Source organism: Bubalus bubalis, chromosome 4, assembly GCF_019923935.1.
Source record: "Bubalus bubalis isolate 160015118507 breed Murrah chromosome 4, NDDB_SH_1, whole genome shotgun sequence".
In the NCBI taxonomy this organism is placed as follows: Eukaryota; Metazoa; Chordata; class Mammalia; order Artiodactyla; family Bovidae; genus Bubalus; species Bubalus bubalis.
The window spans coordinates 91,631,971-91,645,974 of record NC_059160.1 but is presented as its reverse complement, the minus strand read 5'-3'; the positions used below and the strand labels follow the sequence as shown (position 1 = coordinate 91,645,974).

Sequence of the window (14,004 nt, the reverse complement as noted above, 5' to 3'; positions counted from 1 at the left end):
AATCATTGAAGTTTTCCTCATTTCCTCATGACAGTATAAATTCTTCATGATCAGAAAGAGAGTGTAAGGTTTTTTTGTAGGTGTTTAAAGGTTTTGCTGTTGCCCTAAAATGTTGCTGACTGGTTTGGCTCCTAATAGTACTGAAACCTGGCTGGATGGTATATTCTTTTCAGGTGCATTGTATTAGCACAGAGTTCACCATGAGGAAACATGGTGGTGAGAAGGGAGTGCCATTTCGAGTACAAATTGATACCTTCAAGGAGAATGAGAACGGGGAGTATACTGAGCACTTACACTCAGCCAGCTGCCAGATCAAAGTCTTCAAGGTATTCCTGGGCTTTGCGCTGGTCCTTGGACTTTTTTTCCTTGTCTTTCATTTGCAACATTAGTCACCAAGTGAGAAAGTCAGCTTGTCTCTTTTCAAAAACTATGAAAGCCCAGCCTAAATTAGAGTTACTGAAATAAGTACTGAGCTGCCCAGTAAAGAAGTTTAAATAGGGATGGTGGGAGAAGGGGAACTTGGAAAAGGGATCGTAGGGATATCATATGGATAAATACCTTCTCATTGCAAGATTCATTAACATGAAAGTATTTGGAGCATGACATGAAGTCCCCCTGTACCACTCTTACCCTGATCCCCCAACCTCTCCCCAGAGGTAACCAGTGTCAATAATTTCATATGTATTCTAATTCACTTCTGTGCTCTTATGTACACATATACATAGATACACACGTATTTTCCTTTCTTTGAAACATAAACAGAATTGTATTGTATGAATTGTTTTGAAGCTTGCTGTTTTCGTAACTATGTGCTTTAGAGATTTTTCCATGTCTGAAGCTATAGATCTCGTACTTGCCTTCAATTCCATTACACATTTAAATATCCCATTTTCAGACTTAGATTTAATGATGGATCTTGTCTTTACCTCATTGTGTATACCTTTTTGTCTCACAAGTGATTATTCTAAGTTTGTAGAAGTAATGTTGAATCGAAGGGTGAGTACTTGAATTTAAAATGGAGCATTTCTCCTTTCAGCCCAAAGGTGCAGACCGAAAACAAAAAACAGATAGGGAGAAAATGGAGAAACGAACACCTCATGAGAAGGAGAAATACCAACCTTCCTATGAGACGACTATACTCACAGAGGTAAAAGGATTTCTTTGAGTGACAGTTTCAATCAGTACTTTTTACTCTTAAAAGAAATAGCCAATTATTTTGTAATATACTATTAACCCTTGAATAACACAGGTTTGAACTGCATGGGTCTATTTATACATAGATTTTTTTTCCCCTGCTAAATATGTATTAATACTAAGGGTTCCCTGGTGACACAGTAGTAAAGAATCTGCCTGCTGACGCAAGAGACTTGGGTTCGATCCCTGGGTCGGGAAGATTCCCCTGGAGGAGGAAATGACTACCCACTCCAGTATTCTTGCCTAGAAAATTCCATGGACAGAGGAGCCTGGCGGGCTACAGTCCATCGGGTTGTGAAGAGTCAAACGTGACAGCACATAGCTGTGGACTATCGTACTGCATGGTTTGCAGTTGAATACAGGGGTGCAGATACAGAGGACTATCAAGTTACACCCAGGTTTTTGACTGTCGAAAAGGAGATGGTGCCCCTAACACCTATATTGCTCAAGGGTCAACTGTATACATATTATCATTATGTTGTATACCTAAAACTAATATTATAGATATGTCAGTTATATTTCAATTAAAAAAAAAAATAGAAGAAACATCACCTCTAGTCTGATCAAAACTTATTTGTCCTCTTAGTTGTGAGGACTTATGAGGAATTAAGATTTACTAATCAAGATGTGCTTTTTGAGGGACTTCTCTGCCAGTTCAGCGGTTAAGACTCCATGCTCCCGATTCAGGGGGACAGGTTCAATACCTGATTAGAGAACTAAGATCCTACATGCCGCACGGTATGGCCAAAAATAACAAAAGGTGTGCTATTCGACAAATGAACTTATCTACAAAACAGAAATAGTTACAGATGTAGAAAACAAACTTATGTTACCAGGGGATCAGGATCAGGAAGGGAAGGATAAATTGGGAGACTGGGATTGACATATACACACTGTGCTGTGCTATACTTAGTCGCTCAGCCGTGTCTGACTCTTTGTGACCCATGGACTGTAGCCCACCAGTCTCCTCTGTCCATGGGGATTCTCCAGGAAAGAACACCAGAGTGGGTTGCCATGCCCTTCTCCAGACATATACATACTACTATATATAAAATAGATAACTGATAAGGACCTACTGTATAGCACAGAGAACTTACTCAGTACTCTTTAATGGCCTATATGGGAAAAGAATCTAAAAAAAGAGTAGATATATGGTATATGTATAACTGATTCACTTTGCTGTATACCTGAAACTAATATCACATTGTAAATCAACTCTGTGTGTGTGTGTATGTGTGTGACCGTGCTTAGTCTCATCCAACTCTTTTCAACCCCATAGACTATAGCCCGCCAGGCTCATCTGTCCATGGAATTTTCCAGGCAAGAATACTGGAGTGTATGGAAAAACCAATACAATATTGTAAAGTAATTAGCCTCCAATTAAAATAAATAAATTTTAAAAAACGTGTAGTTGAATTAAAAAAAAAAAAGAATACTGGAGTGGGTTGCCGTTTCCTCCTCCAGAGTATCTTCCCAACCCAGGAATTGAACCTGCGCTCTCTTGCGTCTCCTGCATTGATAGGTGGATTCTTTACCACTGTACCACCTGGGAATCCAAAAAAAAAAAAAAGATGGGCTTTTTAAGTAACAGTGTTTTGGTGGAACTCTAGAGTCATGTACTTTCTGCATCTAAATTGCCTTTGTTTTTAGTGTTCTCCGTGGCCTGAGATCACATATGTCAATAATTCCCCATCACCTGGCTTCAACAGTTCCCATAGCAGTTTTTCTCTTGGTGAAGGGTAAGTCTAGAAAGTGCAATTAGCTTGTGTTTGTCCTAAAAATATATTATTTCATTATGTCTCCATAAGCAAAATCTTTGCAAATCAGTAAGAACGTCTATTCGGTCAGTCTTTGATGGACTTATATATTAACTGAGGTTTGGATTATCTTCAAAAGAGACTAAGTTTTATGTAGCCTTCCCCCCCGCAACACCATTATTTTATTTATTTATTGGTCATGCCACAAGACTTACAGGATTTAAGTTCCTCAACCAGAGGTTGAACCCAGGCCTCTGGACCTCCAGGGAATTCCCTTCTCTCCACTCTTAGAAAATAGCATTATGGTCAGTGTTTAGTGATTTGCGGACTGATTTTCTGGACTTTTCCCTTCTTCCTCTTACTGTTTATCTTGAGGTTATTTCACTTCCTGATTATAGCATGGTCATTGGGAACTGAAACACAGTTGTACAGACACTAAAATCTGTTTTGTTACTTATTTAAAAAATGGTCCTGCTGCTGTTGCTAAATCGCTTCAGTCATGTCCAACTCTGTGCGACCCCATAGACGGCAGCCCACCAGGCTTCCCCATCCCTGGGATTCTCCAGGCAAGAACACTGGAGTGGGTTGCCATTTCCTTCTCCAATGCGTGAAAGTGAAAAGTGAAAGTGAAGTTGCTCAGTCGTGTTTGACTCCTAGCGACCCCATGGACTGCAGCCCACCAGACTCCTCCGTCCATGGGATTTTCCAGGCAAAAGTACTGCAGTGGGTTGCCATTGCCTTCTCAACACCTAATTTATTATAAATCTTTGATAATTGGGGGAAGAAGGTAAAGGTGAGAGCTCAAATGAAGTTTTGGAATTATCTATGGGATTTATTTAGTCTTGCCTTATTGTCTTTATTATCACAGATAATTGAAAGTTGGCATAGATGCCTACTCCAGTTAAAAAAAAGTTGTCTTATAGTCCCAGCATTCAACACATTTTCTACATAGGCCATATTGAAATTTGAAATAGGTTGTGAAATGTGTGACTAGCTTGATTGTAATGTTTGCTTTTGAGTTTATTTAGGCTCTATGTTCATGCTGCTTCTGAAAGTATTTAATTAAGGTAGCTTAGAGAATTCCCTGGTGGTCCAGTGGTCGGGACGCCACACTTGCACTGCAGGGGGCACGGGTTCAGTCCCTGGCAGGGAACTAGGATCCCCAGGCTGTGCAGCACAGCCAAAAAAAGGGGGGAGAGTTAGCTAAAACATTCAAAATGCAACTAACAATTAAGAATAAAACTAGACAGCAGTTGCAGAAGGAGTAGATAGATAACTAAGGCCCTAAGATAAGTTGATTACTAAATTTGAATTTTGCAGCAAAGGCCAAAATTTTAAAATAGAGAAAGTTATTTTTTGAAAGAAAAATCTGTTACCACCCTATGGATTATACTTATAGAGAATTTAAAATATTATGCAAAACTTAAGAGTTCTAAAATTTTCTCTTTGTCATATAGTTCAATATTAGGCTCTAATTTTTCTCCCATAAAAGAAGTAAGCATTAGGGAAGAGGGACAAACTACTGAGAAAAAGAAGCATAGGGAAAACTCAAGGGTGTGGAGATAGCCCTTGGATAACAAATTAGCACTAATTTTTGAAGCTTTTAAAAAAATAATTATTAAGTGTTTATTACTTAATAAACTTACTTAAAATATATATGTACTTTAAAATATACTTATTATTAAGTATAAAAGTATGTGATCACATTTTATTGTATACTTTTTATTCTAATTTTTCTTGTATCTATTTGTGTATATTTATATGTTTCACATAGTAGTAATATATTGATTACTTTTATATTTTGATATTTTTAGTTTATAGTCTAATAAGCTTATGTTAGTATTGTTTATGTCATAATTTAATCAGTCCCAACTTACTGGATTTTTTTTTCAATTTCTTCAATAATAAAAAATGACATAGTTTCTACTGCTCCCCACCCCAAAGTCTTTATGCTAAAATAATAGATAATAGAAATGTTGGATCCAAGAGCTAAGAATGTTTTATGAGATAGTACAAATTCCTGTAAATCTCTAGCTTTAAGACTTACAATGATGCAGAGTGAGGCAACAAACCCTACTACGTTTCATGGACTCATCCTTTCATTTTAAATGTTTCTTTAGAAATGGTTCACCAAACCACCAGCCAGAGCCACCCCCTCCAGTCACAGATGTAAGTCCAAAGTTAAATGTCAGTTACTGGCCATGTCTAATAATACTTTGGTGACTGTGTGATTCAGTAGAAATTCTCAACTTTTAGAGAGTATTATTCATTCTTTCACTAAGAAAACTAAGCAAACATTAAATTTTGACTAAGAACCAGATACTGTGCTGTATTTAAGGAACTTTCGGTCTAGTGGGGAGGATAAAGATGGAATTTCATGGATATATTGCATGGTTAGAGAAAGAAGACCTGACGTATAAACAGCTTCTGAGCAAACTCCGTCTGAATGTGGGTGTATTTGGCTGTTGTAATGTTTACCTTTTTAAAGGTGAGTCTGTTTAGTTACCAAAAAAAATACTTTCCCTTTTTCAGAACCTCTTGCCAACAACCACACCTCAGGAGGCTCAGCAGTGGTTGCATCGAAACCGTTTCTCCACGTTCACGAGGCTTTTTACAAACTTCTCAGGTTAAATTTGCTTGTCCTTTGTTTTGCCAGCATGGGATTTCTTTTATACTCTAGGAACTCCTGATATTCCTGTGTTATTTCGTGTGTGTGTATTGGGGGAGGAAGGGGCAGCTCTTAATGCATTTTTCTGATTAAATGAATTCCATTGAACTCTTCAGATTTTCTCACCAGCTGCAACTGTGCTGTGAAATACTCAAAAAGAAAATACCTCTTAAACTCATTTAAAAATATTTATTCTATACAATACCTTTAAAATATATTATCCATACAGTATTTTATCAAGGAGCATTGCAGGTAGTCTGAAATTTCCCCCCTGATATTACTATATTTTCTTTGCACATTTCACTTTTATTTAGCATCATCTCCATAGTACCACGTATGGTAGGAATATATAAATAGATAAGGCATAGTTCCTGTTCAGTCACCATCTAGTATCAAAGAAAATCCAAATCAAAATAAAACCTTGAAATAAGGAAAACAAATGGTTGTGATGCATTAGATAAATGTAGACAAAGTGAAGCATTTGGAGAAGCGTCTGGAGTTAGGGAACATGTGTGATGCGTGAGGTAAATTTTGAGGGCTGAGAAGGAGTCTGTTAGTCAGACAGCAGAAGAATATTTTAGGCAGGAGGAACAACTTACTTATTAGGCATGGTCAGTATGATGAAAGCATAGGGTTGAATGAGTAAGTTAATTGGGTCGGAATTGAGAAGGGAGAGGATGCAGAGGCCAGGTCATGGAAGGCTTTATATACCATGCAAGAGATTATGACTATAGCTTACTGGTAATGAGGTGTCCTTGTAAGAGTCCATTTTAAAAGTCATTAACGAAGAGAATCTTTGCCTTTATCACCCATTTGCTTATATTTATTCCAGGAGCAGATTTATTGAAACTAACTAGAGATGATGTGATTCAAATCTGTGGCCCTGCAGATGGAATCAGACTTTTTAATGCATTAAAAGGCCGGTATGTAATTAGTGTTAAAATATCAGTGGGGTTGGATTCCAAATGGATTTGGATTCAGGGACTCTTCACAGTACTCTTTGTGCAGCTAAATACATCTTATCAAAACATTCTATTTGAATGCCAGCTGTGTGCCAAATAAAGATGGAAATTATCTTTTCCTGTACTTGATCCAAGAAATTCCTCACGATATTTCATTTTTCATTTCCAGGTAGTTTTTTTCATTTAATTAAATATTCATTGTCCCTATTATGAGCCATTAGGCTTTGGTGATACATCGATGAGCTTTCTGGAGAGAGAGAGATAAAGAGGATATACAATAAGTATTTTGAATAGTAATAAGTGTTTTAAAGAAAAATAAACAAATAAAAACAAAGTTGTAGCTTGTAGAGTACTCAGAATATAGTCAGGGAAGACCTTTCTTCAGAGGGGATATTTAAACTGAGTTATGAGAAGGATGGAAGCTTTGGAGTCATAAGGGAAGAGGGTTCTATGCAGAAGAAACAGCAGGTACAAAGGTCCTGAACTCAGTTTTACTAGAGAAGAGATCATTCTTAGGTTTTGGCAGGAATTCATGGAATGTCTGCTTAATACAGAGTAAGAGTAATGCCTGAGAGTAATTAAGCAGAGTAATTAATGTCTGCTTAATTTCAAGTCTCTGTTTGGGATTTACAATTTAAAGTAGGTAGTAGTAATATTGGCACCCCACTCCAGTACTCTTGCCTGGGAAATCCCATGGATGGAGGAGCCTGGTAGGCTGCAGTCCATGGGGTCGCGAAGGGTCAGACACGACTGAGCGACTTCACTATCACTTTTCACTTTCATGCATTGGAGAAGGAAATGGCAACCCACTCCAGTGTTCTTGCCTGGAGAATCCCAGGGACAGGGCAGCCTGGTGGGCTGCCATCTATGGGGTCGCACAGAGTCAGACATGACTGAAGTTACTTAGCAGCAGCAGTAGTAATATTGGTGGGAAAAAAATACAGGTCAGTGCCATAGAACCAAATCAGTGACTAAATAATGAAATAAGATTATGAAGTATTTTTGTTTATTATTAAAGATATTAAATCAAGTTGGAAACTTTTAAGCAAAGAGGTGAAATTCAAGGTTTGATTACTAGGCAAAAAAGAATGGATCATTCATTTTTAAATGTATTATCTTCAGAGCATTTAGAAATAGGAAGGAATAAGGTGATCAGAGCAAGAGGTGATTCAGTATGGTTGTCTATGAAGAAAGAACAGAAAGGCTAAAGCTGACTAGGAGACAGTCATGAGGGAAATGAGATTTTCTAGTCTGTGCCTGGAGAATCCCAGGGACGGTGGAGCCTGGTGGGCTGCCGTCTATGGGGTCGCACAGAGTCGGACACGACTGAAGCGACTTAGCAGCAGCAGCAGCAGTCTGTGGCATTGGTGCTCTTAAGTAAAAGGTATATCTTTGAACCTTAAAAAACAGTGGCTCACACATACTGAATCCTTCTAACCTTTATATCAGAGGTTACAAACTCAATGACTACAGAGGCCACGTGTAAATGAGTGACAGTCAACCCTAGGGTGTACTGAAGAATGCATGTGCACCATGCCTGTGGGACAGCTGATTGGGTTTTGTTTTGTAGAATGAGGACCTTGGATTTTTCAAGGAAAACCAAAGATTCAGAGGTTGATGATGCCTTCTGTAGGAATGAATTCAGTTAGACACACACATACCCCCCAGTGAGGAGTAATAATTCATAGCAAATGAGCTAACTGGTCCAAGGGCTGCCAGTTTTCAACCTGTGCTGTATAGTATTAATGTAGACACAAAGGTTCTTCCGTAAAATGTGCTCACCATGAGAAATGTGACTAATAGTTTTTTTTTTTCTCCTCCTTAGGATGGTGCGCCCAAGGCTAACCATTTATGTTTGTCAGGAATCCTTGCAGCTAAGGGAGCAGCAGCAACAGCAGCAGAATCAGCAGAAGCATGAGGATGGAGACTCAAATGGTACTTTCTTCGGTAGGTCGTTCTGGACAGGCCAGGACAGATATGAAGAAAAACGAAGAGATGACTTATGAACATGTGTGATGGGAATTTATCAGGCAGCAGAGTCAGTATTTGCTAAAAGTAATGGTAATTGCTCTAATGTTTATTGAGTTCCTAATGTACACCAGGCACTATTCTCAGCACTTTTACAGGTTTTAATTTTTACGACTGGTGTCTCCTCATTGCAATAGATTTTATTGTTCTTCCCCAACATTTAGGTGAGGAAAATGAGGCTTAGGGATGTTAAGTAACTTGCCCCAGGTCGCACAGCTAGCAAGTGATTGAGCTGGGATTTCTATTCAGGCAGTCTGCTTCTGCATCCTTTAGAAAAAGTGGGCCTTCGTAGTGATCAGATTGCCTTTAAGAGCAGAGAAACTGTGCTGACTGTCTTTGCTTTCTCCCTTTTGCAGTTTACCATGCCATCTACCTAGAAGAACTGACAGCTGTTGAACTGACAGAAAAAATTGCTCAGCTTTTCAGCATTTCCCCTTGCCAGATCAGCCAGATCTACAAGCAGGGGCCAACAGGCATCCATGTGCTCATTAGCGATGAGGTAGATTGCTAGCACAGCTGAATCACCAGATGACAGTGATCTGTCTGGGCATATGATGGGAGCAGGAGCTGTTCCATGGGGGCAGCATGCTCTGTTTTCCAAGACAAGACGTTTTCAAACATTTTTGTTTGTTTACCTCCTAAGATAATTTTTTAAAAACTATGTATCCCCTTGCACATTTTTGGGTTGACTTAAAAGTTTTTGTTTTAAGTTTAAATAGTGGCAAAAAATGTGCCCACTTTGGGGCGTATTATAGGACATATAAAAATGAAATGATTGCTTCACTTTTCTAACTATGTTTCATGTAACCTGAATGTAAGAGTAATTTAATACCACTGTCATCTGTTAAAAAAAATACATGAATATACTTTTTAACAGACTATTTATATCATTTCTTTGTTTTCTTAAGCTGATATTTTCATTCACTTCCCCCATAGAATTTCATCTTACCATAGTCTACTTTTATGCTTGAATGTCTTTTATTAGTTTTTCCTACTATATTTCTTTGAAACAAAAACTTGTTTCAGTAAAAATTTAAAATTATTTGTTCTGGATAGAATTATCACCATAATTGTACAATTGATTAAAACAACATAAATGTATTATATATTTTGATAAGTAATTGTTAAACATTAAGAAAAAATTTATTAAAAGTACATCTGGGTAGTTCCCTGGTGACCTCATGGTTAGGATTCCAGGCTTTCACTGCCAAGGCCTGGTTCAATCCCTGGTCCAGGGACCACAAGTCATGTAACTTGGCCAAAAATAAATAAATAAACACAATGAAAGTGCATATATTAATGAGATGGATGAGATTAACTGATTCCTTACCCTTTCTCCCAGACACAATTAATTCATAGATACATACTGCCTATTGATTGCTAGAATGAAATAGAGTTCAACATCAATTCCATCCTGTTTTTTCCCCCTAGATAAGAAATACTATGGAATCTGATTCACATAAATTGATAGATAGGAATGGATGAAGTTTGCTATAATAGCATTGCTGGGTTGTTTTTTTTTTTAACTTCTGGGTTATGTGCCAAAAATTACATAGTGATGGTATCAAAAATTATTTTCAATCATCTGTCACTTGACAATTTGTGGTTAGGTCACTCTTCAAGGCTGGTGAAAGAAATGAACACTTCATGGCTCCAGGACTATATCACCCAGACGTTCTAGTTCTCATTTGCAATTACACTTTTGCATGCTGAAGGCTTTTATAGCCTAGGGCAGTGCACCTCCATAAGATTTCAGGAGGGTGAAACTCTTGCCTTTACTTTATAAAATGGGAAAAGGCGTTTGAAAAGGGAAGTGAGAAAGGAAAACAAGAGGTTCTCAGGTGGTTTTAGGAGAGAACAGATATAGATGTTTAATTCCTCCCATATGGGCCTGTCTGGATCTATGTGCCCCTTGGAAAGTCCCGGGGTTAACCCAGGAACATGCATTCTTGAACTTTAAGAAAGCTGTTTCAGAGTGTTTAGCTTTTAAAGCTTTTGAAAACTAAACAGGAGAGAAAACAAAGCACAGGATTGTTTTTCATTTATATCTAGTATAATAAAAATCCACATAGGCAAAATAAATACAGCAAACCAAGGTTTTTAATAACCAGCAAAATTTCCTGTTTTTTTCAGATGATACAGAACTTTCAGGAAGAAGCCTGTTTTATTCTGGACACAATGAAAGGTAATAAAAAGTGAGATAAATGCCTTTTTTGAAGGAGTCTGAGCGTTTTTTTAAAATAGTAATTCTTTGGGGAGAGAGGGAAAATATTAACCACCATATTTGAGATAAAGAATGTGACATTATTGGAGATTATTTCTTAATATGAATTGGCTTCTTGCCATTGTCAGAGTAGACAAAGTGTGACTTTCTGCCATCAACTTTTACCTTCCATGGACAAGTGGTGAAATTGAGGCAAAATATTGTTTTTCTAGTGTATATTTATTACATGTATTCTGTGATAATTAATAAGTATACTACACTTTGTCCTCCTGTTTTTTCTTTCTCTAAAGAACCTTCAGTTCAGTTCAGTCAGTTCAGTCACTCAGTCGTGTCTGACTCTTTGGGACCCCAAGAATCGCAGCACACCAGGCCTCCCTGTCCATCACCAACTCCCGGAGTTCACTCAGACTCACATCCATCGAGTCAGTGATGCCATCCAGCCATCTCATCCTCTGTCATCCCCTTCTCCTCCTGCCCCCAATCCCTCCCAGCATCAGAGTCTTTTCCAATGAGTCAACTCTTCACATGAGGTGGCCAAAGTACTGGAGTTTCAGCTTTAGCATCATTCCCTCCAAAGAAACCCCAGGGCTGATCTCCTTCAGAATGGACTGGTTGGATCTCCTTGCAGTCCAAGGGACTCTCAAGAGTCTTCTCCAACACCACAGTTCAAAAGCGTCAATTCTTTGGCGCTCAGCCTTCTTCACAGTCCAACTCTCACATCCGTACATGACCACTGGAAAAACCATAGTGTTTTGGAGGTGACTAAAGATGATTCTTTTTTCTTTTTCTTACAGCAGAAACCAATGATAGCTATCATATCATACTGAAGTAGATGTGGCTGCTGCTTCGTTCACCTATGGGAAATTCTCCTCTTGGAGGGGATCACAAATGGAGATTTGAACGGCTGTAGCAACCTGACCTGTCTGACTATGTGGGGGAGTCAGAGGCAGAGGCAGAACCCCAGCCATCTATGTTGGGGCACACATGGATTTCTGCCTGACATGCATTTCTACAACTGTTTCTTAGTTAACATTTCTGGATTCTATTGTTGTTGAATATCAATAGAAACTCCACATCATTTAGGGTGTGTGTGTAGGGCATAATGATGATGAGAATTGTGTGATGTTTAATGGAAAGATGTTAAATTTTGTGGTATGCAGCCCATGTAATTTTTTTTCCTAACATAAAAGCAAACATCTATATTCCATAAGACTAGATCCTCAATCTTTTATGCCTGTGAAAACTTCATCAAAGAAGAGAAATGTGGAGAAAGAACAAAATTCTTCTTTTAATTACCCCATCATTCGATGACAAATAGTAATTTTGGCTAACATTTATTGCACATTTAGTTGTGCCAGGCAGTGTGATAAGTTCTTTAAATGGATTATCTTGTTTAAATCCTCTTAATAACCCCGTATGAAGTAGGTAATGATGATCCCTAATTGAAGATAAGGAAATGGAGACACAGAGTGGCTGAGGAGCTTGCTGAGTAACAGGCAGCTGGTAGATAGTGACATGAAGGGCAGACCCAGGCGGGCTGGCTCGTGTTCACTGCTGTCCATGACTGCCCCCTCACAGTCCTCTGTGCATGCCATCATTTCTTACTGTGGCTCCCCTGGTGAATCACATGTAACAGTGAGCAAGAACTGACGGATTAACACCCAAAGGGACAAACCACACTTAAATAATGATGAACCAATCAAGAGCTACAAAAAATGAAAACACAGACACTTTCAAAGCATCATTAGTTGTCAGATTCACAGAATTTAAGGCAGTGAAAACCAGGGATTATCTGTTATTCCCCACATTCACTATTCTTGAATGACCTCAAACTATTTATTAATGAGTTAGACTAACCCCTGCTTTCTCTTTCCCCTCTGCCTCTTGTCTTGGGATAGGAAGTTCTCTTACTCATGTAGCGTTCTTTTATATAAGCTTTACAATTCATTCCCACCCTATTCCCATTCTTCCCATATACTTTAGTTCTTCTGATTGTAATTGTGTGCGCTTGTGTGTGTGCATGTGTAAGACTGTGGGTCATTTTTTCACATGTAAAGTTTTATCCAGAAACCCCTCTACATGTTATGCTGAGGTGAAAAACAATAATGTTCAAAAGATTCTGTATTGGATTTGGATCTGTGTGTGTGTGTGTGTATTTTTAAGCATTTGATAAAGTTTAAATGTTTTTATACAGAGATTTTTGTTGTTGTTCATTAAAATCAACCTGCCAAATGGTCTTGATTTCTTTTGATTTGAAAGAAATTGAAAATTTTGAACCTGGAAAATTAAAGTCAAATGACCTTATTTAAAATTGACCTGGACAGCTTGACATATTAGGCCGAAATACTTTTTTAGTGACTGATTACTGGATGTCTCTATTTTTCTTTGGGGGGGGGACATTTCTAATTGTATTATGTTCCTAAGACTGGTTCTCAGCCTCAAGGGAGTCAGCTGTCTCCCCAGCAGGCTAATTTTTATTTTTATTTATTTATTTATTCCAATCCTCTGAATGTTAGGCTGGGAGGATTGGACTTTTAAGGTCCTTTCTAAATCTGAATCTGTGACTCTTGTTTACTGTAAATGATACATAGAATTCTATTAATATATTTACTATAAATTTTATACTTGCTAATTTTTACTTGGAGTTAGAGGATTTTTTAAGAGTAGTTCTCAGATTTATATAGAGATGAATTTATATGTTTGTAATCATAGGTCTTCAAATTAACCAGAACATCTCTTAGGCTTTCTTTAGCTCCAAAAAAAATATTTATAGTGCCAATGCTGTATAATTGGTAAGAATTAGTACAGTGATAGAACATTGTAATTATTCAGTTTCCTTTAAAAAATTTCATTTCTTCACTATCGATCTTTTCAATTAAATGAAAAATTTAAACTAGCTTTTTCATAATGAAAGTAATACACAAATTGATAAATTCAACAATAAAGAAATAACTTTCTACTTATAATAACTATTATAACTTATAATAAAATATAACTTTTTCTACTTATGTCCTAGTCCCACTCTATAGAGGTAGTCATTGCAAAAAGTTCCTCTCTCAAACACACAAACACACACACATATGCTGATGGGCTCATGTAGTATTAATGGTCTGCACTTTTCTTTTTTGTGTTTAACATGTCTTGAACATCTTTCTATATTAAAATTTATAG

At 37.6% G+C, this 14,004-nt stretch overlaps 1 protein-coding gene across 5 annotated transcripts in view; it reads left to right on the top strand.

Annotated features, from left to right (window-relative positions):
• TFCP2 (transcription factor CP2) overlaps positions 1 to 13,068 on the top strand; it is a 54,617-nt gene extending 41,549 nt beyond the window's left edge. Inside the window, exons 6-15 of one of the 5 annotated variants that reach the window (XM_006058518.3) lie at positions 174 to 326; positions 1,037 to 1,147; positions 2,845 to 2,933; positions 5,072 to 5,120; positions 5,484 to 5,577; positions 6,452 to 6,542; positions 8,407 to 8,516; positions 8,966 to 9,108; positions 10,743 to 10,794; positions 11,628 to 13,068. In XM_006058518.3, the coding sequence (XP_006058580.1) occupies positions 174 to 326; positions 1,037 to 1,147; positions 2,845 to 2,933; positions 5,072 to 5,120; positions 5,484 to 5,577; positions 6,452 to 6,542; positions 8,407 to 8,516; positions 8,966 to 9,108; positions 10,743 to 10,794; positions 11,628 to 11,665 (930 nt within the window). In that variant the 3' untranslated portion in view covers positions 11,666 to 13,068. Of the gene's footprint in view, positions 1 to 173; positions 327 to 1,036; positions 1,148 to 2,844; positions 2,934 to 5,071; positions 5,121 to 5,483; positions 5,578 to 6,451; positions 6,543 to 8,406; positions 8,529 to 8,965; positions 9,109 to 10,742; positions 10,795 to 11,627 lie in introns of all 5 variants that reach the window. The other 4 variants (XM_006058517.3, XM_006058516.3, XM_006058520.3 and 1 more) reach the window with 4 other exon arrangements.
• Positions 13,069 to 14,004: the final 936 nt, after the last annotated feature.